Source organism: Chiloscyllium punctatum, chromosome 28 (genome assembly GCF_047496795.1).
Source record: "Chiloscyllium punctatum isolate Juve2018m chromosome 28, sChiPun1.3, whole genome shotgun sequence".
In the NCBI taxonomy this organism is placed as follows: domain Eukaryota; kingdom Metazoa; phylum Chordata; class Chondrichthyes; order Orectolobiformes; family Hemiscylliidae; genus Chiloscyllium; species Chiloscyllium punctatum.
Window position 1 is genome coordinate 10,407,955 of NC_092766.1, and position 27,332 is coordinate 10,435,286.

General features: G+C 49.4%; 1 protein-coding gene across 4 annotated transcripts in view; it reads right to left on the reverse strand.

Moving 5' to 3' along the window:
• LOC140453991 (uncharacterized) overlaps positions 1 to 27,332 on the reverse strand; it is a 65,177-nt gene that overhangs the window by 7,745 nt on the left and 30,100 nt on the right. Inside the window, exons 6-9 of one of the 4 annotated variants that reach the window (XR_011952533.1) lie at positions 22,194 to 22,313; positions 21,197 to 21,288; positions 15,613 to 15,793; positions 6,863 to 7,034 (exon numbers count right to left, since the gene is read on the reverse strand). Coding sequence is in view for 2 of the 4 variants with exons in the window: in XM_072548903.1 (XP_072405004.1) it covers positions 10,889 to 11,085; positions 15,630 to 15,793; positions 21,197 to 21,288; positions 22,194 to 22,313 (573 nt within the window). In the remaining 2 variants the exon portion in view is untranslated. Of the gene's footprint in view, positions 1 to 6,862; positions 7,035 to 9,973; positions 11,086 to 15,612; positions 15,794 to 21,196; positions 21,289 to 22,193; positions 22,314 to 27,332 lie in introns of those variants that run through there. The other 3 variants (XM_072548902.1, XM_072548903.1, XR_011952534.1) reach the window with 3 other exon arrangements.

The following is a 27,332-nucleotide window of genomic DNA, read 5'->3' on the forward strand; positions in this document are numbered from 1 at the left end:
GTACAACATCGAGGGCTGAAAGACCTGTACTGCACTTTAATGTTCTATGTTCTAACTGCCTCCTGTGCAAACATGATCCTCCTTTCGAAGGGCCACAGTTGTCAACGTAGAAGTCCATCACTACCACTCACCCACCCCTGTACGCCTGTTGCAGACTCCTCCCACTATCCGTAATTCTCCGCTTTCAAAGACCTAGACCAGAGCCCCCTTCATAAAGAACACACAACTTCAGCTTTTTCACAGGTGGTAAGCTTCACCAAGCTAGCGCTGCCTCAGGGTTTCTCCAGGACCCAACATTTTTCAGCCGCACCAAGCAAATACTGCCTGCAGGCTTCTTTCATCCCTACCCTCTGCGGGCTTGTTAAACTCTTACAGGTTTCTTCGGAGCACCTGTCACAGCTCCCTGAAGACGTGGACCAGTCACCCCGAGGGGAGGAGACACTTAACTCCCTCCAGGCATCAAGTGGGGTGGTCAGGGGGAAGTTAAAGGGGAGGACCTCAAAGGTAGTGATCTTGGGATTACTACCAGTGCCACATGCTAACCAGTGTAGAAGTGAAAAAATAGGCAGGATGAACTCGTGGCTTGAGGAATGGTGTAGGAGGGAGGGGTTCAGATTTGTTGGATAAATGGAAGAGCCTTGGGAAAAGTTGATGGATAGAGAGATCTGGGAGTGCAGGTCCATTGTAACCTGAAGGTTGCTGCACAGGTGGATAGAGTGGTCAAGAAGGCATATGGTATGCTTGCCTTCACTGGACGGGGTATTGAGTATAAGAGCTGGCAAGTCATGTTAAAATTGTACAAGACATTGGTTCGGCCGCATTTAGAATAATGTGGTCGCCACATTACCAAAAGGATGTGGACGCTTTGGAGAGGGTGCAGAGAAGGTTTACGAGGATGTTGCCTGGTATGGAAGGTGCTCGCTATGAAGACAGGTTGAGTAGGTTAGGTTTATTTTCAGTAGAAAAAAGGAGATTGAGGGGGGACCTGATTGAGGTTTACAAAATCATGAAGGGTATCGACAGAGTGGATAGAGACAAGCTTTTTCCCAGGGTGAGGGATTCAATGACGAGAGGTCACGCTTTCAAGGTGAGTGGTGGAAAGTTTAAGGGGGATACACGCAGCAAGTACTTCACACAGAGGGTGGTGGGTGTTTGGAACGCGTTGCCAGCAGAGGTGGTAGAGGCAGGCACGGTAGATTAATTTAAGATGCATCTGGACAGATGCATGAGAAGGTGGGGAGCAGAGGGATACAGATGCTTAGGAATTGACCGACAGGTTGAGACAGTACATTTGGAGGGCCGAAGGGCCTGTTCCTGGGCTGTAAATTTTCTTTGTTCTTTTTGTTCTTTGAAAGGTTTCAGAGAAGATTTACAAGGATGTTCCCAGGACAAGGTAAAAGCTGAGTAAACGTTATGGGGTAGTGGGAGTGGTAAAGCTCAGATGTCTCTCTCTCTCTCTCTCCTCAGGGCGATCCAAAATGAACCCGGGGAGGTCAGACTGGAGGAGAGGGGAGGAGGTCAACCTCAGGATTCGAGCGGGAGGGTGTGGGGAGACACTTTAGAGATCTGAGAATTATCAGGTCAGCCGATGGGTTGGCACAGCAGACTCGATGGGATGAATGGACTACGTCAGCTCCCTTGTCATCATTGATAAGTCAGTTATTGGGATGTGATGTTGAGGTTGTACAGGATGTTAGCGAGGGCAGCTGAAGAAATTTGGCATGATGGTGATTACCCTTGCTAATTTTTATAGGTGTGCCATCGAGTGTATTCTGTCTGGATGTATCACTACCTGGTTTGGTAACTGTACCATTCAAGATCGGAGACGGTTACAGAGAGGGGTGAACTCAGCCCGGACAATCACAAAGGCCAACCTCCCATCTACAGAATCCATCTCCCAGGCCCCGCTGTCAGGGAAAGGCCGTCGGCATTCTCAAAGATTCATCCCACCCTGACAATGTTTATCTACAACCTCTCCCATCGGGGAGAAGGTACAGAGGCCTGAACACACACACCAGCCGGTTTCAAAACAGTTTCTACCCTCCTGTTGTTAGAATACTGAATGGACTCACAAACTCTTAGCATTCGCCTGTCCCTGTGTTTTTGCCACTGTTTACCTATTAGTTACTTCTCTATGCTACTTAACTCTGTGATCTCTGTGAACACAGAATCAGATAAGTTAATCGTTGTTTTCAGTCTGTCCAAGACAAAGGCTGCAGTTGTGAGTACAGTGGATTATTTCTTGATTATATGTTTTTTGGAGATAAGTCTCTTGATTAAACTTAAAATATAAGCCATAGCTATTAATTTAACCTGGGGCAGTTTGTAGAGGAATAAGACAGTTTTATTTTCTAGGTCTGTAGATTGTGAAGGAGTAAAAATGGCCTTTGCAGTGATATGTACTTCTTGTCAGATGTGGGAGTTTAAAGAGAGTTTAAGGGTTACTGCGGATTATATCTGCCATAACTGCTGTTGGATGCGAATCTTATCAGATCGAGTGGATCGGTTGGAGAGACAGATAGAAGCGATGAGGAATTTGCAACAGCAACAGTATGTGATGAATATCAGTTATAGGAAGGGGGGAAAGTCTCAGATACAGTCACATAGATGGGTTAACTCCAGGAAGGGTGAGAGAGGTCGGCACCTAGGGCAGGAGTCTTTTGTGGATATACCCATTTCAAACAGGTATGCTGTTTTGGAAAATGGAGGGGGTGATGGATTCTCAGGGGAACGTAGCACGAACAGCCAAGTTTCTGGTATTGAGATTGGCTCTAATGCAATGAGGGGTACGTCGGCTTCCAAGAGATCAATTGTGTTCGGGGATTCTCTGTAATGACAGACGTTTCTGTGGCCAGCAGAGAAAAAGCAGAATGGTGTGTTGTTTCCCTGGTGCCAGGATCAAGGATGTCCCAGAGAGGGTGCAGAATGTTCTCACGGGGGAGAGGGGCCAGCAGGAGGTCATTGTTCACATTGGAATCAACGATATTGGAAGGGGAAAGGTTGAGATTCTAAAGGGAGATTACAGAGAGTTAGGCAGAAATTTAAAAAGGAGGTCCTCAAGGGTAGTAATTTCTGGATTACTCCCAGTGCTACGAGCTAGTGAGAGCAGAAATAGGAGGATGGAGCAGATGAATGCATGGCTGAGGAGCTGGTGTGTGGGAGAAGGATTCACCTTTTTGGATCATTGGAATCACTTTTGGGATAGAAGTGACCTGTACAAGAAGGACGGATTGCACCTAAATTGGAAGGGGACTAATATACTGGCAGGGAAATTTGCTCAAACTGCTCGGGAGGATTTAAACTAGTAAGGTTGGCGGGAGGGGGTGTGGGGGCTCACCCAGGGGGATAGTGAGGAAAGAGATCGATCTGAGACTGGTACAGTTGAGAACAGAAGTGAGTCAAACAGTCAGGGCAGGCAGGGACAAAATTAAACTGCATTTATTTCAATGCAAGGGGCCTAACAGGGAAGGCAGATGAACTCAGGGCATGGTTAGGAATGTGGGACTGGGATATCAAAGCAATTACGGAAATATGGCTCAGGAATGGGCAGGACTGGTAGCTTAATGTTCCAGGATACAAATGCTACAGGAAGGATAGAAAGGGAGGCAAGAGAGGAGGGGGAGTGGCATTTTTGATAAGGGATAGCATTACAGCTGCGCTGAGGGAGGATATTCCCGGAAATACATCCAGGGAAGTTATTTGGGTGGAACTGAGAAATAAGAAAGGGATGATCACCTTATTGGGATTGTATTATAGACTCCCTAATAGTCAGAGGGAAATTGAGAAACAAACTTGTAAGGAGATCTCAGCTATCTGTAAGAATATTAGTGTGGTTATGGTAGGGGATTTTAACTTTCCAGACATCGACTGGGACTGCCATAGTGTTAAAGGTTTAGATGGAGAGGAATTTCTTAAGTGCGTACAAGACAATTTTCTGATTCAGTATGTGGATGTACCTACTAGAGAAGGTGCAAAACTTGATCTACTGTTGGGAAATAAGGCAGGGCAGGTGACTGAGGTGTCAGTGGGGGAGCACTTTGGGGGCAGCGACCATAATTCTATTCGTTTTAAAATTGTGATGGAAAAGGGTAGACCAGATCTAAAAGTCGAAGTTCTAAATTGGAGAAAGGCTAATTTTGACGGTATTAGGCAAGAACCTTTGAAAGCTGATTTGAGGCAGATGTTCGCAGGTAAAGGGACGGCTGGAAAATGAGAAGCCTTCAGAAATGAGATAACAAGAATCCAGAGAAAGTATATTCCTGTCAGGGTGAAAGGGAAGGCTGGTAGGTATAGGGAATGTTGGATGACTAAAGAAATTGAGGGTTTGGTTCAGAAAAAGAAGGAAGCATATGTCAGGTATAGACAGGATAGATCGAGTGAATCCTTAGAAGAGTATAAAGGAAGTAGGAGTATACTTAAGAGGGAAATCAGGAGGGCAAAATGGGGACATGAGATAGCTTTGGCAAATAGAGTTAAGGAGAAGCCAAAGGGTTTTTACAAATACATTAAGGACAAAAGGGTAACTAGGGAGAGAATAGGGCCCCTCAAAGATCAGCAAGGCGGCCTTTGTGTGGAGCCACAGAAAATGGGGGAGATACTAAATGAATATTTTGCATCAGTATTTACTGTGGAAAAGGATATGGAAGATATAGACTGTAGGGAAATAGATGGTGACACCTTGCAAAATGTCCAGATTACAGAGGAGGAAGTGCTGGATGTCTTGAAACGGTTAAAGGTGGATAAATCCCCAGGATCTGATCAGGTGTACCAGAGAACTCTGTGGGAAGCTAGAGAAGTGATTGCTGGGCCTCTTGCTGAGATATTTGTATCATCGATAGTCACAGGTGAGGTGCTGGAAGACTGGAGGTTGGCAAACGTGGTGCCACTGTTTAAGAAGGGCAGTAAAGACAAGCCAGGGAACTATAGAACGGTGAGCCTGACCTCGGTGGTGGGCAAGTTGTTGGAGGGAATCCTGAGGGACAGGATGTACATGTATTTGGAAAGGGAAGGACAGTTAGGGATAGTCAACATGGCTTTGTGTGTGGGAAATCATGTCTCACAATCAAACAGGATTGATGAGGGCAGAGCGATAGATGTGATCTATATGGACTTCAGTAAGGCGTTCGACAAGGTTCCCCATGGGAGACTGATTAACAAGGTTAGATCTCATGGAATAAGGGAAGAACTAGCCATTTGGAGACAGAACTGGCTCAAAGGGAGAAGACAGAGGGTGGTGGTGGAGGGTTGTTTTTCAGACTGGAGGCCTGTGACCAGGGGAGTGCCACAAGGATCAGTGCTGGGTCCTCTACTTTTCATCATTTACATAAATGATTTGGATGCGAGCATAAGAGGTACAGTTAGTAAGTTTGCAGATGACACCAAAATTGGAGGTGCAGTGTACAGCGAAGAGGGTTACCTCAGATTACAACAGGATCTGGACCAGATGGGCCAATGGGCTGAGAAGTGGCAGATGGATGTTAATTCAGATAAATGTGAGGTGCTGCATTTTGGGAAAGCAAATCTTAGCAGGACTTATACACTTAATGGTAAGGTCCTAGGGAATGTTGCTGAACAAAGAGACCTTGGCGTGCAGGTTCATAGCTCCTTGAAAGTGGTAGATAGGATAGTGAAGAAGGCATTTGGTATGCTTTCCTTTATTGGTCAGAGTATTGAGTATTGGGAGGTCATGTTGTGGCTGTACAGGACATTGGTTAAGCCACTGGTGGAATATTGCGTGCAATTCTGGTCTCCTTCCTATTGAAAAGATGTTGTGAAACTTGAAAGGGTCCAGAAAAGATTTACAAGGATGTTGCCAGGGTTGGAGGATGTGAGCTATAGGGAGAGGTTGAACAGGCTGGGACTGTTTTCCCTGGAGCATCGGAGGCTGAGGGGTAACCTGATAGAGGTTTATAAAATTATGAGGGGCATGGATAGGATAAATAGACAAAGTCTTTTCCCTGGGGTCGGGGAGTCTACAACTAGAGGGCATAGGGTTAGGGTGAGAGGGGAAAGATATAAAAGAGACCTAAGGGGCAACTTTTTCATGCAGAGGGTGGTACGTGAATGAAATGAGCTGCCAGAGGAAGTGGTGGAGGCTGGTACAATGACAACATTTAAGAGGCATTTGGATGGGTACATGAATAGGAAGGGTTTAGAGGGATATGGGCCGGGTGCTGGCAGGTGGGTCTAGATTGGGTTGGGATATCTGGGTCGGCATGGATGGGTTGGACCGAAGGGTCTGTTTCCATGCTATACATCTCTATGACTCTATGATCTGCCTGAATTGCTCACAAGACAAAGCTTTTTACTGTGCCTCGGTACACATGACAATAAATTCAATTCAGTTCAGTTTTGAGAGTACTGTGTCTAGTTCAGGCCACCCTGTTATAGGAAGGATATGATGAAGCTGGAGAGGATTGAGAAAACATGCTGCCAGGACCACTTAAGTTATAGGGATAGGCTGAGATCTTTTTCACTGGAGCGCAGGAGGCCGAGGGGTGACCTTATCGAGGTTTTTAAAACCATGAGGGGCATGGATGGGGTGAATGGCTGGTGTGTTTTCCCTCGGGTGTGGGATTTGAAGACGAGGGGGCAGGTGAGAGAAGAAAAGATTTTAAAAAGGACATGAGGGGCAACGATTTCACACAGAGAGCGGTTCGCGTGTGGAATGAACTTCCAGAGGAAGTGGCGGATAGAACGTTTAAAAGACGTTTAGATAAGTTCGATGATTAAGAAAGGTTTGGAGTGATATGGGCCATGCGCAGGTGGGTGGGACTGGTTTAGTTGGGGATTACGGTCAGCATGGACTGGCTGGACCGAAGGGTCTGTTTCAGTGCTATATGACACACAAACTGGCTGGTACCTGCTTTCCTGAGCAGGGCCGTCGCTGGAGATCCTGTCCTCGTGCCAGAGGTCCACATCTCCTGTCAAGACCGTAAGGCCATCCTTCTCTTTCTCCTCCACCTCAGCCCCCTTGCGGTGCGCCTTTCCACGGTTCTCCCCGGCTCCCACCGCGCTCTCGATCTCTGCTGTTTCTGACGGGAAACAGTTTGAAAAGTCTTTCTCTTTTAACTTTGTGAAGGCTGACAATGCTCATGTAGGTGGAAACGGAGTCTATGTTATCATCCCAAGGAAACACAGTAAATAGCTGCAGGAGTAGACCATTCGGCCCTTCACCACCATGATCTCAGTATCCCACTCCCCCCTTTCTTTCTATTACCTCGTTGATCCCTTTGTCTGCAAGGGCCGAGTCCACTTCCCTCTTTAATATATCTAATCAACTGGCACCAACAGCTTCCTGTGGGGGAGAATTCCACAAGTTCACAACTCTCTGAGTGAAGAAATCCTTCCTCATCTCAGTCCTTAACGGCTTACCTCTTATTCTGAGACTGTGACCCCCTAGTGCCCAACATTGGGAACATTTTTCCCGCATCTAGCCTGTCCAGTCCCATCAGGATTTTACATGTTTGTACAAGATTCCCCCCCACCTCATATTTCTAAATTCCAGTGCCCAGTCAATCCAATCTTTCCTCATATGTCAGTCCTGCCGTCCCGGGAATCAGTCTGGTGAACCTTCACCGGAGTCCCTCGACAGCAAGAATGTCCTTCCTCAGACTAGGAGACCAAAACTGCGCTCAACACTCAAGATGTGGCCTCACCAAAGCCCTGTACACCTGCAGCAAGATCACCAGAAGGTCACCAAATCTACAGCATGATAATAGCTAGGGACTTTTGTTTATCGAAGTAGATAACGTGAGAGATCCAAGCTACTTATAAAGAGGGGAAAGGCTCAAAGTTCACAGGTTTGGAAACAAAAACAAGACCGGGATTATACAAAGGGCGCAGTGGTTTTATGGCTGGACTGTTAGTCCAGGGCAAGTGAGAGACTGCAGATGCTGGAGATCAGAGTCGAAAAGTGTGGCGCTGGAAAAGCACAGCCGGTCAGACAGCGATCGAGGAGCAGGGGTATCAGGAATATTAATCCAGAGACCCAGGTAATGTTCTGGGGACCCAGGTTCGAATCGACGGTAGAATTTGAATTCAATGAAAATCTGGAATTAAGCCTTCCAGCCTTCTCTGCCATTCAATAGGATTATAGCTGATCATCCGAGTCCCCTGTTCCCCTTTTCTACCCCAGTACCTTTGAACCCTAAAGCCCTTCTTGATGAAGGGGGAGTGAAGCGTGCCTTGGAAAGAGCTTGTGGGGTTTGTTCCCAGGATAGGGGGGATTGTCCTATGGAGGTGAGATCGGGGAGGCTCGAGAATATGGAGTTTCAAAGTATCAGAGCTGAGCTCACTGAAACAAGACTGGGGAGGTATGGTGGCTCAGTGGTTGGCACCGCTGCCTCATGGCACCGGTGAGCCAGGTTCGATCCCAGCCTCGGGACGACTGTCTTTGTGGAGTTTGCACATTCTCCCCCCACCCCCGTGTCTGTGTGGGTTTCCCCCGAGTGCTCCAGTTTCCTCCCACAGTCCAAACATGTGCTGGTTAGGGTGGATTGGCCGTGCTAAATTGTCCCATAGTGCCCAGGGATGTGCAGGTTAGGGTGGATTGGCCGTGCTAAATTGTCCCATAGTGTCCAAGGATGTGCAGGTTAGGGTGGATTGGCCATGCTAAATTGTCCCATAGTGCCCAGGGATGTGCAGGTTAGGGTGGATTGGCCATGCTAAATTGTCCCATAGTGTCCAAGGATGTGCAGGTTAGGGTGGATTGGCCATGCTAAATTGTCCCATAGTGCCCAGGGATGTGTAGGTTAGGGTGGATTGGCCATGCTAAATTGTCCCATAGTGCACAGGGATGTGCAGGTTAGGGTGGATTGGCCATGCTAAATTGTCCCGTAGTGCCCAGGGATGTGCAGGTTAGGGTGGATTGGCCATGCTAAATTGTCCCGTAGTGCCCAGGGATGTGCAGGTTAGGGTGGATTGGCCATGCTAAATTGTCCCATAGTGCTCAGGGATGTGCAGGTTAGGGTGGGTTGGCCATGCTAAATTGTCCCATAGTGCTCAGGGATGTGCAGGTTAGGGTGGCTTGGCCATGCTCAATTGTCCCATAGTGCCCAGGGATGTGCAGGTTAGGGTGGATTGGCCATGCTAAATTGCCCTTAGTGCCCAGGGATGTGCAGGTTAGGGTGGCTTGGCCATGCTAAATTGTCCCATAGTGCCCAGGGATGTGCAGGTTAGGTGCATGAGTCAGAGTAAGTGTCGGGTAGGGGGAATGTGTCTGGGTGGGTTACTGTTCAGAAGGTCGGTGTGGACCTGTTGGGCTGAAGGGCCTGTTTCCACACTGTAGGGATTCTACTTGGACAGGGTTTGACAGGGTCGGGACTAGTCTCAGGATCAGGGGTCAGCCATTCACTCAGAGAGGCCTGAATCTTTGAAACTCTTCGTTGTTGATGAAGAGCTTATGGTCAAAACGTCGACACTCCTGCTCCTCGGATGCATCTAAACGGCCGTGCTTTTCCAGCACCACATATTTTGACACAATTTGAAAGGGCTGTTACGCAGGCTTACGGGATCCTTGGGTTTATACATACAGGCATAGAGTATTTGATTTGATTTGATTTGTTATTGATGTGTGTACCGAGATACAGTGAGAAGTACTGTTTTGTGCACTATCCAGACAATTCATACCTTCAATAAGTGCACCAGGGTAATAAAATAGAATGCAAAACATAGTGTTACACCTACAGATACAGTGCAGAGAAAGGTCAACTCTAATATGTGATAGATCTGTTGAGGAGCTACACGGTGGCTCGGTGGTTAGCACTGCTGCCTCACAGCGCCAGGCATGCAGGTTCAATTCCTGCCTTGGGTGACTGTGTGGAGTTTGCACATTCTCCCCGTGTCTGCGTGGGTTTCCATCAGGTGCTCTGGTTTCCTCCCACAATCCAAAGAAGTGCAAGTTAGAGTGGATTGGCCATGGTGAATTGTCCCATAGTGCCCAGGGATGTGCAGGTTAGGGTGGATTGGCCATGCTAAATTGTCCCATAGTGTCCAGGGATGTGCAGGTTAGGGTGGATTGGCCATGCTAAATTGTCCCATAGTGTCCAGGGATGTGCAGGTTAGGGTGGAGTGGCCATGGTAAATTGTCCCATAATGTTAGGTGCATTAGTCAGGGGTAAATATCATTTAGGGAAATGGGTCTGGGCAGTTTACTCTTTGGAGGGTTAGTGTGAACCTGTCGGGCTGAAGGGCCTGTTTTCATATTGTAGAGAATCTAATCTAATCTAAATAAGTCTGAGGTGGAGGTGCCGATGTTGGACTGAGGTGGACAAAATTTTAAAATCATATAACACCAGGTTATAGCCCAACAGATTTATTGGGAAGCACTAGCTCCTGATGAAGTCTGAAGAAGCTGTTCTCAAATCTTTGTATCTTCTGCCTGATGGAAGAGATTATAATCGGGTTGGGAGGGGTGTTTGATGACTGCTTTCCCGAGGCAGTGGGAAGTGTGGATGGAGTCAGTGGAAGGAAGGGCTGGGCTTTCGTGATGGACTGGGCTGCGTTCACAACTCTCTGTAATTTCTTGCGATCTTGGGCACAGCAATTGCCATACCAAACTGTGATGCATCGGGAAAGGACACTTTCCATAGTGCACCTATAGAAAATTGGTAAGAGTCATTGCGGACGCCCTGAATTTCCTCAGCCTGGATGTAGGTTTGCTCGCTGAGCTGCAAGGTTCGTCTTCAGATGTTTCGTCACCATACTAGATAACATCTTCAGAGAGCCTCCGAATGAAGCTCTGGTGGTGTAGCCCGCTTTCTATTTATATGTTTGAGTTTCCTCTGGTTGGTGGCGTCATTTCCGGTGGTGACATCATTTCATGCGGTGACATCATTTCCTGTGATGACGTCATTTCCTGTGGCGACGTCATTTCTTGTTCTTTTTCTCAGGGGCTGGAAGTACTTCTGAGGAGGTTGAGGCGTTGGTGTGCTTTCAGAACCGTAGCGTCGACATGGATGCAACAAGACAGATGGTTGGTGGTACTTAATTCTGGGAACTTGAAGCTCTGGGCCATCTCCACCTCAGACAGGGGCGCGTCCTCCACTTGGCTTCCTGAGGCTGCTGACCAGTTCCTTTGTTTTGCTGACATTGAGGGAGAGATTGTCGTTGAGTGTGGCGCTGGAAAGGCGCAGCAGGTCAGGCAGCATCCGAGGAGCAGGAGAATCGACGCTTCGGGCATAAGCCCTTCACCACGACCTTGTAGAGAGAGGAGATCTTCTTCCAGGTAGGCGCCCTTGGAAGAGGCTCCTCAGTTTGGGTTAAAATCAACCAGGTGAAAGTGAGGACTGCAGACACTGGAGATCAGAGTCGAGGGTGTGCTCATATCCGAAATGTCGATTGTCCTGCTCCTCGGATGGTGCCTGACCTGCTGTGCTTTTCCAGCGCCACACTCTCGACTCTGACCTCCAGCATCTGCAGCCCCTCACTTTCTCCTAATTGAGTGTTGTCTCTCTGCCACGTCACTAAGCTCATTCCCGCACTCTTTCTCATCATTGTTTGAGATCCGGCCCGCTGTGGTGGGGTCATCAGCAAATTTGCGAGTGGAGTTCGAGCCATGAAATTGGCCACAAAGTCATAAGGGGTACAGTCAGGGCTGAGCACGCAGCCTGGAGGGGTGCCCGGTGTTGAGGATTATTCAGGAGGAAGTGATGTCACCTGTCCTTACTGATTGCGGATCAGGAAGCCGAGGACCCAGTTGTAGCTGGGTGGTGGGAGTGGTGCAGAGTCGCAGATCTTGGAGTTTGGAGGTGAGTTTGCTTGGAATTGTGGTGTTGCAGACAGAGCTAATGGCAATAAACAGGAACCAGATATGGGTGCCCTTGTTATCCAGCTGTCCCAGGGATGAGTGGAGGGCCAGGGAGATGGTGTCTGCCGTGGACACTGCTTATCTAAAAACCAAGGAAATTATGCTACAAATCATTGGTCAGGCCACATTTAGAGCATTGTGTGCAGTTCTGGGCACCTTATTTGTAGAAGAATATTAAAGCCTTGGAAAGACTTCAAAAGAGATTGACCAAAATGATACCAGGCATGAGAGATTTTAGACTCAATGAGAGATGAGAGAAACTGGGGCTTCTGCTCTTAGAGCAGAGAATATTAAGAGGTGATCTTATTGAGGTGTGCAAAATGGTGAACAATTTTGACAGGGTAAAGAAGGACAATCTGTATCCACGAGTTGATATCGAGTCATAGAGATGTACAGCACAGAAACAGACCCTTCGGCCCAACCCGTCCATGCCGACCCAGATATCCCAACCCAATCTAGTCTCACCTGCCAGCACCCGGTCCATATCCCTCCAAACCCTTCCTATTTATATACCCATCCAGGTGCCTTTTAAATGTTGTCATTGTACCAGCCTCGACCATATCCTCTGGCAGCTCATTCCATACACGTACCACTCGATAGGTCAGTAACTGGGGGTCACAAATTCAAAAGTGTCAGCATGAGAACTAGAAACGAAATGAGGAGAAACGTTTTCACTCCAAGAGTATTAGGATTTGGAATGCACTGCCCAGGAGAGTGATGGAGGCGAATTCCACAGGAAGTACCAGCCTCGGGTGACTGTCTGTGTGGAGTTTTTACGTTCTCCCCCTGTATGTGTGGGTTTCCTCCAGGTGCTTCAGTTTCCTCCCATAGGCCAAAGATGTGCATTTAGGGTGGATTGGCCATGCTAAATTGTCCCATAGTGCCCAGGGATGTGCAGGTTAGGGTGGATTGGCCACGCTAAATTGTCCCATAGTGCCCAGGGATGTGCAGGTTAGGGTGGATTGGCCACGCTAAATTGTCCCATAGTGCCCAGGGATGTGCAGGTTAGGGTGGATTGGCCACGCTAAATTGTCCCATAGTGCCCAGGGATGTACAGGTTAGGGTGGATTGGCCATGCTAAATTGTCCCATAGTGCCCAGGGATGTGCAGGTTAGGGTGGATTGGCCACACTAAGTTGTCCCACAGTGTCCAGGAATATGCAGGCTAGGTGTGTTAGCCATGGGAAATGTGAAGTTCCTGAGATAGGGTTTGGGTGGGATGCTCTTCAGAGGGTCGCAGACTCCAAGGGCTGACGGTAGGGGGATTCAAAACAAAAAGGTTTAGGTAGAGAGCTGGATCTGTACTTGAATGTGATGAATCCAGAAAGCTTTGGAGATAGGGCCGGGAGTGGGACTAGCGGGGTAACTCTTTTGGGAGCCGGTGTGGCCACGATGGGGTGAATCACCTCCTTCCGGTTAGATGGATTGGCCATGCTAAATTGCACCGAGGGGTCCAAGAATTTGCAGGCTAGGTGGTTTAGCCATAGTAAATGCAGAATTGCAGCGAGTGTGGTGTGAGTGATTGTCTATGTTGGGATGCTGCGGATTCGATGGTCCGAGCGTCCTCTTTCTGCGCTGTGAAGATCATAGAATCCCTTCACTGTGGAAACAGGCCCTTTCGCCCTGTGAGTTCACACTGGCTGTTATGAAGGTGTAGAGGTGGACTGTACCTTTAAGCGAGTTGAAACGCTCGCCAGGACTGACAAAGCACAGAGAGTCCTGAACAAGGCAACAATGTCACAACTGATCGAAACAAATAGCAGCAGATAGGTTACCATGAAACAAAAACAAATTCAAATTCAGCCAATCAGTTTAAATTATGCCCCGAGATTGGCCGTGCCCCAAGATACCAAACTCCAATCAAATTTGAATATAATATTTTGCTAATATTAAAATCAATAAAACAATCCGATGTATTGGGGTATAAAACCAGTCATTTTGAACAGTTGGGGGGAGAACTGCCAAGGACCAACAAATGTAGACTGCTAGCTGAAAAGCTCTCTGAAAGATACCTGTCTGTGGGGAGTACGTGCAGCAGGACATCGAGGATGACAGGGAGAGCATTTACAGGGAAAATCTAGAAAGGAGAATTTGCAAAGCTGCCTGGTTTCGAAACATCGGGAATTTTTATCAGTCTAGTTTTGTAGAGTGGGAGGTAACAGGTAGGTTTAAGAGAAAGAAGTTGTAAATACTTGTTGGTTTTAATATTCTCTGTTGGAATTAAAGGATAAAGTTGTAAATTTTTCTTTAAGGACCTCTGGGATAGTCCTTTGCCTCTTGAATTTTAACAGAGGTGAATCTTTTCTGTGTGGCTGGTTTAAATTAGAGATGGGGTTTATCCTGTGTTGTAACACCGATCTTCTGAAGAGTAACCCACCCAGACCCATTTCCCTGTCCTATTATCAGATATTTACCCCTGACTAATGCACCTAACCTGCACATCCCTGGGCACTACGGGACAATTTAGCATGGCCAATCCACCCTAACCTGCACATCCCTGGGCACTATGGGACAATTTAGCATGGCCAATCCACCCTAACCTGCACATCCCTGGGCACTACGGGACAATTTAGCATGGCCAATCCACCCTAACCTGCACATCCCTGGGCACTACGGGACAATTTAGCATGGCCAACCCACCCTAACCTGCACATCCCTGGGCACTACAGGACAATTTAACATGGCCAATCCACCCTACCCTGCACATCCCTGGGCACTATGGGACAATTTAGCATGGCCAATCCACCCTAACCTGCACATCCCTGGGCACTACGGGACAATTTAGCATGGCCAATCCACCCTAACCTGCACATCCCTGGGCACTATGGGACAATTTAGCATGGCCAACCCACCCTAACTTGCACATCCCTGGGCACTACAGGACAATTTAGCATGGCCAATCCACCCTAACCTGCACATCCCTGGGCACTACGGGACAATTTAGCATTGCCAATCCACCATAACTGTGGTGTTTGCACGTTTTCCCCGTGTCTGTGTGTGTTTCCTCCGGTTACTCTGGTTTCCTCCCACAGTCCAAAGATATGCAGGTCCGGTGAATTGGCCCATAAGTGTTAAGTGTATTAGTCAGAGGGAAATGGGTCTGGGTGGGTTACTCTTCGGCGGATCGGTGTGGACTGGTTGGGCCGAAGGGCCTGTTTCCACGCTGTAGGGAATCTAATCTAATCTAATCTAATCCCTGGGCACGATGGGACAATTTAGCATGGCCTATCCACCTAACCTGCACATCCCTGGGCACGATGGGACAATTTAGCACGGCCAATCCACCCTAACCTGCACATCCCTGGGCACTATGGGACAATTTAGCATTTCCAATCCACCCTAACCTGCACATCCCTGGGCACTATGGGACAATTTAGCATGGCCAATCCACCCTAACCTGCACATCCCTGGGCACTACGGGACAATTTAGCATGGCCAATCCACCTTAACCTGCACATCCCTGGGCACTATGGGACAATTTAGCATGGCCAATCCACCCTAAGCTGCACATCCCTGGGCACTATGGGACAATTTAGCATTTCCAATCCACCCTAACCTGCACATTTTTGAATTGTGGGAGGAAAACGGAACCGCTGAGTCACTGCGCCGCCCCAAGATCCTAGTATGGGTTGTGTACTGTCCCAATCCAATGATTCTGTGGGCCGAACGGCCACCTCTGTGAGCTGCACTGACCTGACGGTTTTGTATGAACGCGACTCTCAAAGTGAAAGCTGTGATAGGTTCCATCTCGTTCGGCAGCAATCCCGATTTTAAAAAGTGAAGTCATGGCGGTGCCCATCTCACCTGTGGCTGCTCATTACCTGCCAGGTCCCCGCTGAGCGAATTCTTGGCGCCTGCGGCAGAGGTGCCTGGGCCTGCAGGTCCTCGTGAAGGGGACCCGTCCTGGCAGCGTCCCCGCTCTGGATGGACGTGCTGTGTTCTCAGGTAGCTGGAGGGCTCGGTGGCTGTTCGGTTCTCCCGCTGTCTGTTCGGGAACAACGGGGGTGAAACAGAGGTGAGGAGTGCAGGGGAGAAATGTTGGTTGGAGCATTCACCGCACACGCACCCCTCCTCTGCCCTCTTCTCTAACACTCGCCCTGCTCCACCTTGGGCCTATCATGTTTGGATAATACCTCCAGCTCAAGGAAGTGAGAGCTCCTATCTCGTCTGATTCCGCAGGGAGAAAGTGAGGACCGCATGCTGGAGACAAGTGTCAAAACGCTAACAATCACACAACAAAGGGTTATGGTCCGACAGGTCAAACCTGTTGGACTCTAACCTGGTGTTGTATGATTTTTAACTTTGTACACCCCAGTCCAACACCAGTATCTCCAAATCAGTGTCAAAAAGTGTGGTGTTGGAAAGGCACAGCATCCGAGGAGCAGGAGAGTCGATGTTTGGAGCGTAAGCCCGTCACACGTTCCTGATGAAGAGTTTATGCTTGAAATGTCGACTCTCCTGCTCCTGGGATGTTGCCTGACCGGCCGTGCTTTCCAAGCACCACATGTTTCGACTTTGTTTGATTCTGCAGGCTGCTTGCTGAAAAGGGTTTGGGAGTCCAGAACTAGGGGGGCATAGGTTTAGGGTGAGAGGGGAAAGATATAAAAGGGACCTAAAAGGGGCAACTTTTTCACGCAGAGGGTGGTACGTGTATGGAATGAGCTGCCCGAGGAAGTGGTGGAGGCTGGTACAATGACAGCATTTAAAAGGCATCTGGATGGGGACATGAATAGGAAGAGTTTCGAGGTTTATGGGCCAAGTGCTGGCCAATGGGATTGGATGAGGTTAGAATATCCTGTGGGCGTGGACGAGTTGGACCGAAGGGTCTGTTTCCGTGCTGTACATCTCTCTGACCCTATGGCTGAATGGTCTCCTGTCCCACATCAGTCTCACTGAGCTCGTTTTGTTTTTCGGATTTGAGTGCGGAATGGGAGAGTGAATGTCGGCACTGACAATTATTCTGAACTTGTCTTTATATTTCCCTGCCCTGGCTGTGTTATGTAAATGTTTCAATAATGAACAGTTTTAATATTCTTTTTTGTAAAAAGTGGTTTCCCCACCCACTCTGTTTGACAGGGCCCTCAACTGCATCCGTCCCATCGCCCGTGCTCCCTCCCTTGCCACCCCCCCCCCAATCGCTGACAACAGCGTGATCGGGTACCCCTCGTCCTCACTTTCTGTCCCACCAGCCTCTGCATTCAAAGAATCATTCTCTGCCCTTTCAGACAACTCCATCACCAAACACACCTTGCTCTCACTACCAATGTCCTCATTTTGCAAGGATCGTTGCCTCCAGTTCATCTTACAACCACCGACACCATCCCCGCCCCGTCCACTGCACCTTCCCTGTAACCGCTGAAGGTGCAACACCTGCCCCTTCCACTCCTCCCTGCTCACCATCCAAGGGCCTGAACCAGGTGAAGCAACATTTCACCTGTACCTCCTCTGATCTTGTGTATTGTATTCACTGCACCTAATGCACATTGGAGAAACCAATCGCAGACTGGGTGACCGCTTTGCGGAACACCTCCAGTCTTGAAACCCCAGGTGGCTTCACATTAGTGGTTATTCCATCGGTACTTTGAGAATGTTTTAATTCAGCTATGCATAGCGTGACTCACTCGGGGCCCTGTCCTTGAGTAGGCCTGTGATTATATCATGAACGTTTTGAGCTAAGTGCTAAGGTAATGCATAATTGTGTCAATAGGGAATATTGCGTGCAATTCTGGTCTCCTTCCTATCGGAAAGATGTTGTGAAACTTGAAAGGGTTCAGAAAAGACTTACAAGGATGTTGCCAGGGTTGGAGGATCTGAGCTACAGGGAGAGGCTGAACAGGCTGGGGCTGTTTTCCCTGGAGCGTCGGAGGCTGAGGGGTGACCTTATAGAGGTTTATAAAATTAGAAGGGGCATGGATAGGGTAAATAGGGCAAAGTCTTTTCCCCGGGGTGGGGGAGTCCAGAACTAGAGGGGCATAGGTTTAGGGTGAGAGGGGAAAGATATAAAAGAGACGTAAGGGGCAACTTTTTCACACAGTATGTATATGGAATGAGCTGCCAGAGGAAGTGGTGGAGGCTGGTACAATTGCAACATTTAAGAGGCATTTGGATGGGGACATGAATAGGAAGGGTTTGGAGGGATATGGGCCGGGTGCTGGCAGGTGGGACGAGATTGGGATATCTGGTCGGCATGGACGGGTTGGACCGAAGGGTCTGTTTCCGTGCTGTACATCTCTATGACTCTATTTCACAGCTGGCCCTTGTGAGACAGGGCGTGTGTCAACTGAACTGGGAGGAACCAGTACTGAATCATAGAATCACGGAATCCCGACTGAAAACAACAAATGCTGGAGATTACAGCGGGTCAGACAGCACCCCATGCAGAGAGAGCAAGCGGAAGTGAACTGTGGAGGGGTAGGGTGCAGGGTGCTGATGGCGAAGACATGTTGAACATTCAGATTAAGTGATCGGAATGTGACAACGGCAGAACACTGGTGGGTCGACCTGCCAGGCTTGAAAGGACAGGCAGGAGGCTGGAAGAACGCAGCAGGCCAGGCAGCGTCAGGAGGTGGAGAAGTCGACGTTTCGGGTGTAATCCTTCTTTAAGGCCTGAGGTGCCGACTTCTCCACCTCCTGACGCTGCCTGGCCTGCTGCGTTCTTCCAGCCTCCTGCCTGTCCACCTTGGGTTCCAGCATTTGTCTCTATCCAGACCTGAAAGGACAGACAGTCCCACTTGGACAGGGGAGGGAAAAGAGGATATGACAACAAGCTAAAAAACAAAGGGAAGGAATGGGAGCTGGTTCACAATTTGAGGGTGTTGAACTCAGTACTAAGTGCAGAAGACTGTAACGTGCCTGGTCTGAAGACGAGATAATGGTCTTCCAGTTTGCGCTGTGATTCACTGGAACACTACGGCATGCAGAGAACAGACACATCATAGACTCAGTGATGTACAGCACAGAAGCAAACCCTTCGGTCCAACCTGTCCATGTTGACCAGATATCCCAATCCAATCTAGTCCCACCTGCCAGCACCCGGCCCATATCCCTCCAAACCCTTTCTATTCATGTCCCCATCCAGATGCCTTTTAAATGCTGTAATTGTACCAGCCTCCACCACTTCCTCTGGCAGCTCAGTCCATACACGTACCACCCTCTGTGTGAAAAAGTTGCCCCTTAGGTCCCTTTTATATCTTTCCCCTCTCACCCTAAACCTATGCCCTCTAGTTTTGGACTAGCCCACCCCAGGGAAAAGATGTTTATCCTATCCATGTCCCTCATGATTTTATAAACCTCTATAAGGTCACCCCTCAGCCTCCGACGCTCCAGGGAAAACAGCACCAGCCCGTTCAGCCTCTCCCTGTAGCTCAAACCCTCCAACTCTGGCAACATCCTTGTAAATCTTTTCTGAACCCTCTCAAGTTTCACAACATGCTTCCAATAGGAAGGAGACCAGAACTGCACAGAATATTCCAACAGTGGCCTAACCAATGTCCTGTACAGCCACAACATGACCTCCCAACTCCTGTACTCAATACTCTGACCAATAAAGGAAAGCATACCAAACGCCTTCTTCAGTATCCTATCTACCTGTGACTTCACTTTCAAGGAGCTATGAACCTGCACTCCAAGGTCTCTTTGTTCAGCAACACTCCCCAGGACCTTCCCATTAAGTGTATAAGTCCTGCTGAGATTTGCTTTCCCAAAATGCAGCACCTCACATTTATCTGAACTAAACTCCATCTGCCACTTCTCAGCCCATTGGCCCATCTGGTCCAGATCCTGTTGTAATCTGAGGTAACCCTCTTCGCTGTCTACTACACCTCCAATTTTGGTGTCATCTGCAAACTTACTAATTATAACTCCTCTGTAGAGAAAACAAAAACTGCCGATGCTGGAATCCAAGGTAGACAAGCAGGAGGCTGGAAGAACACAGCAAGCCAGGCAGTACCAGGAGGTGGAGTGGTCGACGTTTCAGTTGTAACCCTTGTTCAGGACTGGAGAAGGGTCACAGCCGAAACATTGACTTCTCCACTTGCTGATGCTGCCCGGCCTGCTATGTTCTTCCAGCCTTCTCCACTGAGGACAGACATGTGGCCATGCGAGCAGGACGCTGTGTTAAAGTGACCGGCTTTGGGAAGGTCGGGGTCCTGCAAAGCGATCACCCAGTCTGCGATTGGTTTCTCCAATGTGCATTGGGTGCAGTGAATGCAATAAACAAGATCGGAGGAGGTACAGGTGAAATGTTGCTTCACCTGGTTCAGGCCCTTGGATGGTGAACAGGGAGGAGTGGAAGGGGCAGGTGTTGCACCTTCAGCGGTTACAGGGAAGGTGCAGTGGACGGGGCGGGGATGGTGTCGGTGGAGAGGCCACCGGGGGTTTCAAGATGGTGGCTCAGTGGTTAGCATTGCTGCCTCATGGCGCCAGGGACCCAGGGTTGATTCCACCCTCGGGGCAACTGTCTGTGTCGAGTTTGCACATTCTCCCTGTGTCTGTGTGGGTTTCCTCCAGGTGCTCCGGTTTCCTCCCACAGTCCAAAGTTGTGCAGGTTAGGGTGGATTGGCCATGGGAAATTGACCCTTAGTGCCCAGGGATGTGTAGGTTAGGGTGGAATGGCCGTGCTAAATTATCCTGAAGTGCCCAGAGATGTGCAGGTTAGGGGTGGATTGGCCGTGCTAAATTGTCCCGAAGTGCCCAGGGATGTGCAGGTTAGGGTGGATTGGCCATGGTAAATTGTCCCATATTGCCCAGGGATGTGCAGGTTCGGGTGGATTGGCCATGCTAAATTGTCCCGTAGTGCCCAGGGATGTGCAGGTTAGGGGTGGATTGGCCATGCTAAATTGTCCCGTAGTGCCCAGGGATGTGCAGGTTAGGGGTGGATTGGCCATGCTAAATTGTCCCGTAGTGCCCAGGGATGTGCAGGTTAGGGGTGGATTGGCCATGCTAAATTGTCCCGTAGTGCCCAGGGATGTGCAGGTTAGGGTGGATTGGTCATGCTAAATTGTCCCGTAGTGCCCAGGGATGTGCAGGTTAGGTGAAGTGGTCATGCTAAATTGCCCATAGTGTTAGGTGTATTAGTCGGAGGGAAAGGGTCTAGGTGAGTTACCCTTCGGAGGGTCAGTGTGGACTTGTGGGGCCAAATGGCCTGTTTCCACACTGTAGGGAATCTAATCTAGTCTAGGACAACGCATCTTCCCTAAACTCCAAAGTTAGAAGTCACACAACTCCTAGTTCGGAGCAGCTCTCCGAAAGCTAGTGCTTCCAAATAAACCTGTTGGACTATAACTTTGTGTGTGATTTTTAACTTTGTCCATCCCAGTCCAACAGTGGTCCCTCCACAGCTAAACTCCAAATTGCACCGTACCTCGGGAGTGTGTAACACCTTACTTACTGAATTATTTGCATTTGATGCCCGTTTGTTGGCCCATGGGTGACAGGAGCAGGAGCCCTCAATGTTCGAGGGAAATTTCCAGGTAGGTACTTCTGTGAACAATATAGATCATTAATGGTTCATCGCGTCAGAAACACAGACAGTGGATAGTTAGTTTAAGACCCTGTTGCTTTGAGGAGGGGAAGAAGCATATCTTATAAAGAAAGGCAGAACTCGCACTACACTGTCCCCCCACCCCCTGCTCAGTCAAAACTAACAGGACAGGGACAGCACGGAGTTAGATACAGAGAAAAGCTCGCTCTACACTGTCCCCCATCAAACACTCCCAGGCGAGGGACAGCACAGGGTTAGATACAGAATAAAGCTCCCTCTACACTGTGCCGCCCAAACACTCCCAGGGACAGGGACAGGACAGGGTTAGATAGAGAGTAAAGCTCCCTCTACACTGTCCCCCATCAAACACTCCCAGGACAGGGACAGGACAGGGTTAGATACAGAATAAAGCTCCCTCTACACTGTCCCCCATCAAACACTCCCAGGACAGGGACAGGACAGGGTTAGATACAGAATAAAGCTCCCTCTACACTGTCCCCCATCAAACACTCCCAGGACAGAGACAGGACAGGGTTAGATACAGAGTAAAGCTCTCTCTACACTGTCCGCCCAAACACTCCCAGGAAAGGGCAGCATTGGGCTAGATACACACTACAGCTTCTCTACATTGTTCCCCATCAAGCACTCCCAGGACAGGGACGGAAAAGAGTTAGACACCGAGTAAAGCATCCTCTACACTGTCTCTCCATCCAACACTCCCATGATGGGGACAGCATGAAGTTAGGTCGAGCGTAAAGCCGCCTCTACATTTGTCTGCACTAAAACATTCTGCCGGTGTGAGGCAAATGGGGTCAGAGGTACCATTAAGCCGAGCACTGGGAATTGGGAACTGACGCAGTGGTCTCTAAAGTACAGGTGGTGTCACTGCATGTCAAACACTTACCAAAGGCATGGCGGGTGGGATACCGCTGGCATGGGGCAACACACTGTTCAGGGAGAGCTTGGACTGAATAGCATCTGTCAGTTTGTTTACAATCCTTTCCTGGGCTGACCCACTGGGTTCCTGCAGAAATATAAAAGTGGGAAGAGGAAGCAGCCTAAGATGTGGATAATCCAGCTCCCTTTTGCAGGGAATCACTCTGTAGTTTTGTGCTCACCCTGTACGTTGCTCAGGTCCAGGTTGTACAATGTGTGCTTATTCCTGACACATTTCCCACTTCACTCAGTGCCCAGGGATATGGACATTGTCCCTACTCCCTTGTAAACAACCCGTGTTGATTAATCATCACTGGAGTTTTTCAAACTTTGTCCAGTGTAAAGTTCCACATTTCTCTTGTCACTAAGAGGCACTCTGTTGAGCCTGGGTATCAATCCCTTCATGGTCTCTCTGTCTCTCTCTTTCTGTCTGTCTCCCTGTCTGTGTCTCTCTCTCTGTCTGTCTCTCTGTCTGTATGTCTGTCTCTCTGCAGCCATCAGACTGTGGCTTTGTTAGAGTTATACAGCATAGAAGCAGACCCATTTGCACAATGCGTTTATGCCAACCAACAAGCTACATTAATCCCATTAACCTGTAATTGGTCCATATCCTACTGTCCTCTGGCAGTTTAAGTGCTCATCCAGATGCGTCTCTAATGTTGCGAGAGTAGCTGTCTCCACCAGCCTCTCATGAAGCACGTTCCATCCTCCTACCGCCCTCTGGGTGAATACATTCTCTCTCAGATCTCCTGTAAACCACTTGCTCCTCAGCTTATCACTACACCCTCTGGTCTATGCAGTCTCTCCTCACAACTGAGACTTTTCATACCAGGCATTTTCTCTGTACCATGCAATAATATCCTTCCGATCGTACAGTGTCACGAAACTGGTCCCTTTTTTCTGAAAGCTGTTCCTTTTCTAAAGGATACTGTGTCCTTGTTTTTTTTTCCCCCTAGAGGTTTCCAGTTCTGATTAGACTGGTTTAGTACAAAGGTTTAAGGGTATTGAGAGGCCTTTTGTTTATATGTAAGCAAATGAGACTTCAGGCCAAAGTGGTCATGATTTAGAAGTGACCTGTATAATGGAAGGGGAGTGGTCAGCTCTCTGGCTGAGTGTTTCAGTCCAGAACTAGTTAGGAGTTCAACCGTGAGCTGTGTGGAAACTCTCTCTCTCTTCTTCTGCCCTTCTAACTTCAACCTGTGAAGCATTTGTTCCATTTTTTTACTGTGTTTTATAAGGGGGTTTGCTTATTGGCACTGTCGTGTTTCTTAGGAACAGCACAAGTCTAGTTGGATAGACTGAATTCTGGAAGGGTTCTTTGTGATTCATTGGGTAATTTTGTGAATAAATTTTTGTCTGTTTTAAAGCCTGGTAGTCAACCTAGCTAACTTACTCTGGGGTAACTTTCACTGTACACTTACCAAAACAAATTGCAAAGTTATGATTAGATTAGATTTCCTACAGTGTGGAAACTGGCCCTTCAGGTCCACACCGACCCTCAGAAGAGTAACCCACCCAAACCCCTTTTCCCTCTGACTAATGCACCCTACACTATGGGGCAATTTAGCGTGGCTAATTCGCCTAACCTGCACATCTTTGGACTGTGGGAGGAAACCCACGCAGACACAGGGGGAGAATGCGCAAACTCCACACAGACAGTCGCCCGAGGTTGAAATCGAACCTGGGACCCTGGTGCTGTGAGACAGCAGTGCTAACCACTGAGCCAACCTTATGGACTGGGCCATCTGCTTAAGAATATTTTGAGTGGTCTGGCCTAGTCCAGACCAGTAGCAACTAGAACTGTGCACAATATTACACCTTCTACATTGATATCCAAGTTGTTAATATACATAATAAACAACAAGGGTGATTCCGGTGGTATACTACTTCAGGCAAGTTTCCAATTACAAAAACAACCCTCCATCATCATTCTTTGCCTCCTATTGACAAGCCAACTTTGGATCCCATGGTCTCTTACATTTTGGACCAGCCTTCCAGTTGGAACTCCCTCCAATCTGAGTTCCAAGGTTGCACGTCCCACTTACCTGACAGAACAAGAAAATGGAGTCCCACACTGTCGGAGGGTTGGGGCTGAGAGCATGGGCACTCTCAGAAGGTTGAGGCTGAGGGAGTGCCGCACTGGCAGAGGGTTGGTGCAGACGGGTGTGGCACTGTCGGAGGGTCAGCGCTGAGGGAGTGGGCGCTGACAGAAGGTCAGGGCTGACGGAGGGGACACTGTCGCAGGCCACACAGAGGGAAGGGGCGCAGAGGGTGTGCTTGCAGTATTGGAGAGCCAGTGCCGAGGGACAGCTGCATTGTCAGATAGTAGGCACTGTGGGAGCACTACACTGTCAGAGAGCCAGCGCTGAGGGAGCACTACACTGTCAGAGGGTCAGCGCTGAGGGAATGCAGCACTGTCGGAGGGTCAGTGCTAAGGGAGCAGCGCACTGTTGGAAGGTCAGCGCTGAGGGAGCGCTGCACTGTCGGAGGGTCATTGCTAAGGGAACATCACACTGTTGGAGGGTCAGCACTGAGGGAATGCAGCACTGTTGGAGGGTCAGTGCTGAGGGAGTACCGCACTATCAGAGGATCAGTGCTGAGGGAGCACGGTGCTGTCAGAGGATCAGCGCTGAGGGAGGGGGCAGTATCGGAGGGTCAGCCCTAAGGGAGGGGGGCAATGTCGGAGGGTCAGCGCTGATGGAGAGGGCAGTATCGGAGGGTCAATACTGAGGGAGGGGGCAGTATCAGAGGGTCAGCCCTCAGGGAGGGGGCAATGTTGGAGGGTCAATACTGAGGGAGGGGGCAGTATCAGAGGGTCAGCCCTAAGGGAGGGGGCAATGTCGGAGGGTCAGCGCTGATGGAGAGGGCAGTATCGGAGGGTCAGCGCTGAGGGAGGGGGCAGTATCGGAGGGTCAGCGCTGAGGGAACACTGTGCCGCCTGTCCACTTGAATGCAAAATATCAGATGGCGTTGTTTTAAAGTGGGGTGAGGGCGAAACGTTCTCAGTCAGACAGTTCTCCCCAGTGTCTGGGAATAAAACTTATTCCTTAATAAAGATAGATGACATGGGTCACTACGACAGTTTGTGGGAACGTCCTGTGCACAAATACCCGCCACATTTCCGACAATACAACACTGAGCCCACATCAGAAAATACGCTTCATTGGTTGTAAAACACATTGGGATCTTCTGTGGTTGCGAAAGGTGCTACATAAATACATATCTTTTCTTTGTTGGTCCTTCGACCTTCGGTTCCTACGTCCATCAATCAGACACTGAACCAGGCCAGCCCTGTAAACACGTTGGCTGCAAGAGCAGGTCAGAGGCTTGGAATTCTACGGGGCGTACCTTGGCTCACGCCTCGCTAAAGCCAGCAAGGTATGAGTCAGGAGTGTGAGGGAATACTCCCCACTTGTCTGGAGGGGGGGGGCAGCTCCAGCAACACTGGGGAATCTCGACACCATCGAGGGACAAAGCAGCCCCCACTGGACTGGCACCACAGACATCCATTGGGGCGGCACGGTGGCTCAGTGGTTGGCATTGCCGCCTCACAGCGCCAGGGACCCGGGTTCGATTCCAGCCTCGGGGCAACTGTCTGGGTGGAGTTTGCACATTCTCCCCCCCCCCCCCCCCACCCCCCCGGTGTCTGCGTGGGTTTCCTCCAGGTGCTCCGGTTTCCTCCCACAGTCCAAAGATATGCAGTTCAGGGCGAATTGACCATGCTAAATTGCCCATAGTGTTAGGTGCATTAGGCAGAGGGAAATGTGTCTGGGTGGGCTGCTCTTCGGAGAGTTGGTGTGGACTGGTTGGGCCGAAGGGCCTGTCTCCACACTGTAGTGGAATCTAATCACTCCCTCCACCACCGATGCTCAGTCGCAGCAGCGTATCCAAGACGCACTGCAGTGACTTGCCGAGGCTCCTCAGACAGCACCTTCCAAACGAACAACTATGACCATCTGAAATGACAGGACACCAGATACACCATTCTGAGCAGGTTCCCCTCCACACCCCACCATTCCGAATGAGAATTGGCCGTCTCTTCAGCGTTACTGGAGCCAAAGATCCCGGAACTTCCTCCCCAATGGCACTGTGGCTGATCCTCCACCACTGCAGAGGTTCAAGAAGGAGGCTCACCCCCCACCTCTTGGCGGGTTCCCGATGCCTGTTGCGTGGACCGAGGATGGCGCCTAGACGGTCTGACATCCAACGTGGTGATGGAGGACCCCCTGCGACATCTGCAGCGATGACGAGAGCTGGGGAAGATTGAGCCAGCATGGGGAAATGGCACCAAGTAGGAGGAGATTGGGCCCTTGCAGGAAGTGGGGTCACAGCATAACTAAGCACTTCAGCAAGATTGCAATGGTTGAACTTTACGAGACAAAACAAAATCCCACAGATGCTGGAATCCAAAGTAGACAGGCAGGAGGCTGGAAGAACACAGCAGGACAGATAGCATCAGGAGGTGGAGAAGTTGATGTTTCGGGTGTAACACATCTTCAGGGTCTGAGAGCGTGGCCAAGTGGCCTAAGGTACTGACTTCAGGTTCTAGTCTCGAAGGAGGCGAGGGTTCGAATCCCACTGCTGCCACTTGTACTGATACTGTAACACCTGAAATGTCAACTTCTCCACCTCCTGGTGCTGCCGTGGTTGGACTTTCAGCTTCATTTCTTTATTAAATACAAAGGAGGGGTGGCATAGTGGCTCAGTGGTTAGCACCAGGGAGCTGGGTTCAATTCCAGCCTTGGGCGACTGTCTGTGTGTGTGGAGTTTGTACATTCTCCTCCCTGTGTCTGTGTGGGTTTCCTCCAGGTGCTCTGGTTGCCTCCCACAGTCCAAAGATATGCAGGTTAGGGCGGTTCGGCCATGCTAAATTGTCCCATAGTGCCCAGGGATGTGCAGGTTAGGGTGGATTGGCCATGCTAAATTGTCCCATAGTGCCCAGGGATGTGCGGGTTAGGGTGGATTGGCCGTGCTAAATTGTCCCATAGTGCCCAGGGATGTGCGGGTTAGGGTGGATTGGCCATGCTAAATTGTCCCATAGTGCCCAGGGATGTGCAGGTTAGGGTGGATTGGCCGTGATAAATTGCCCCATTGTGTATTAGACAGG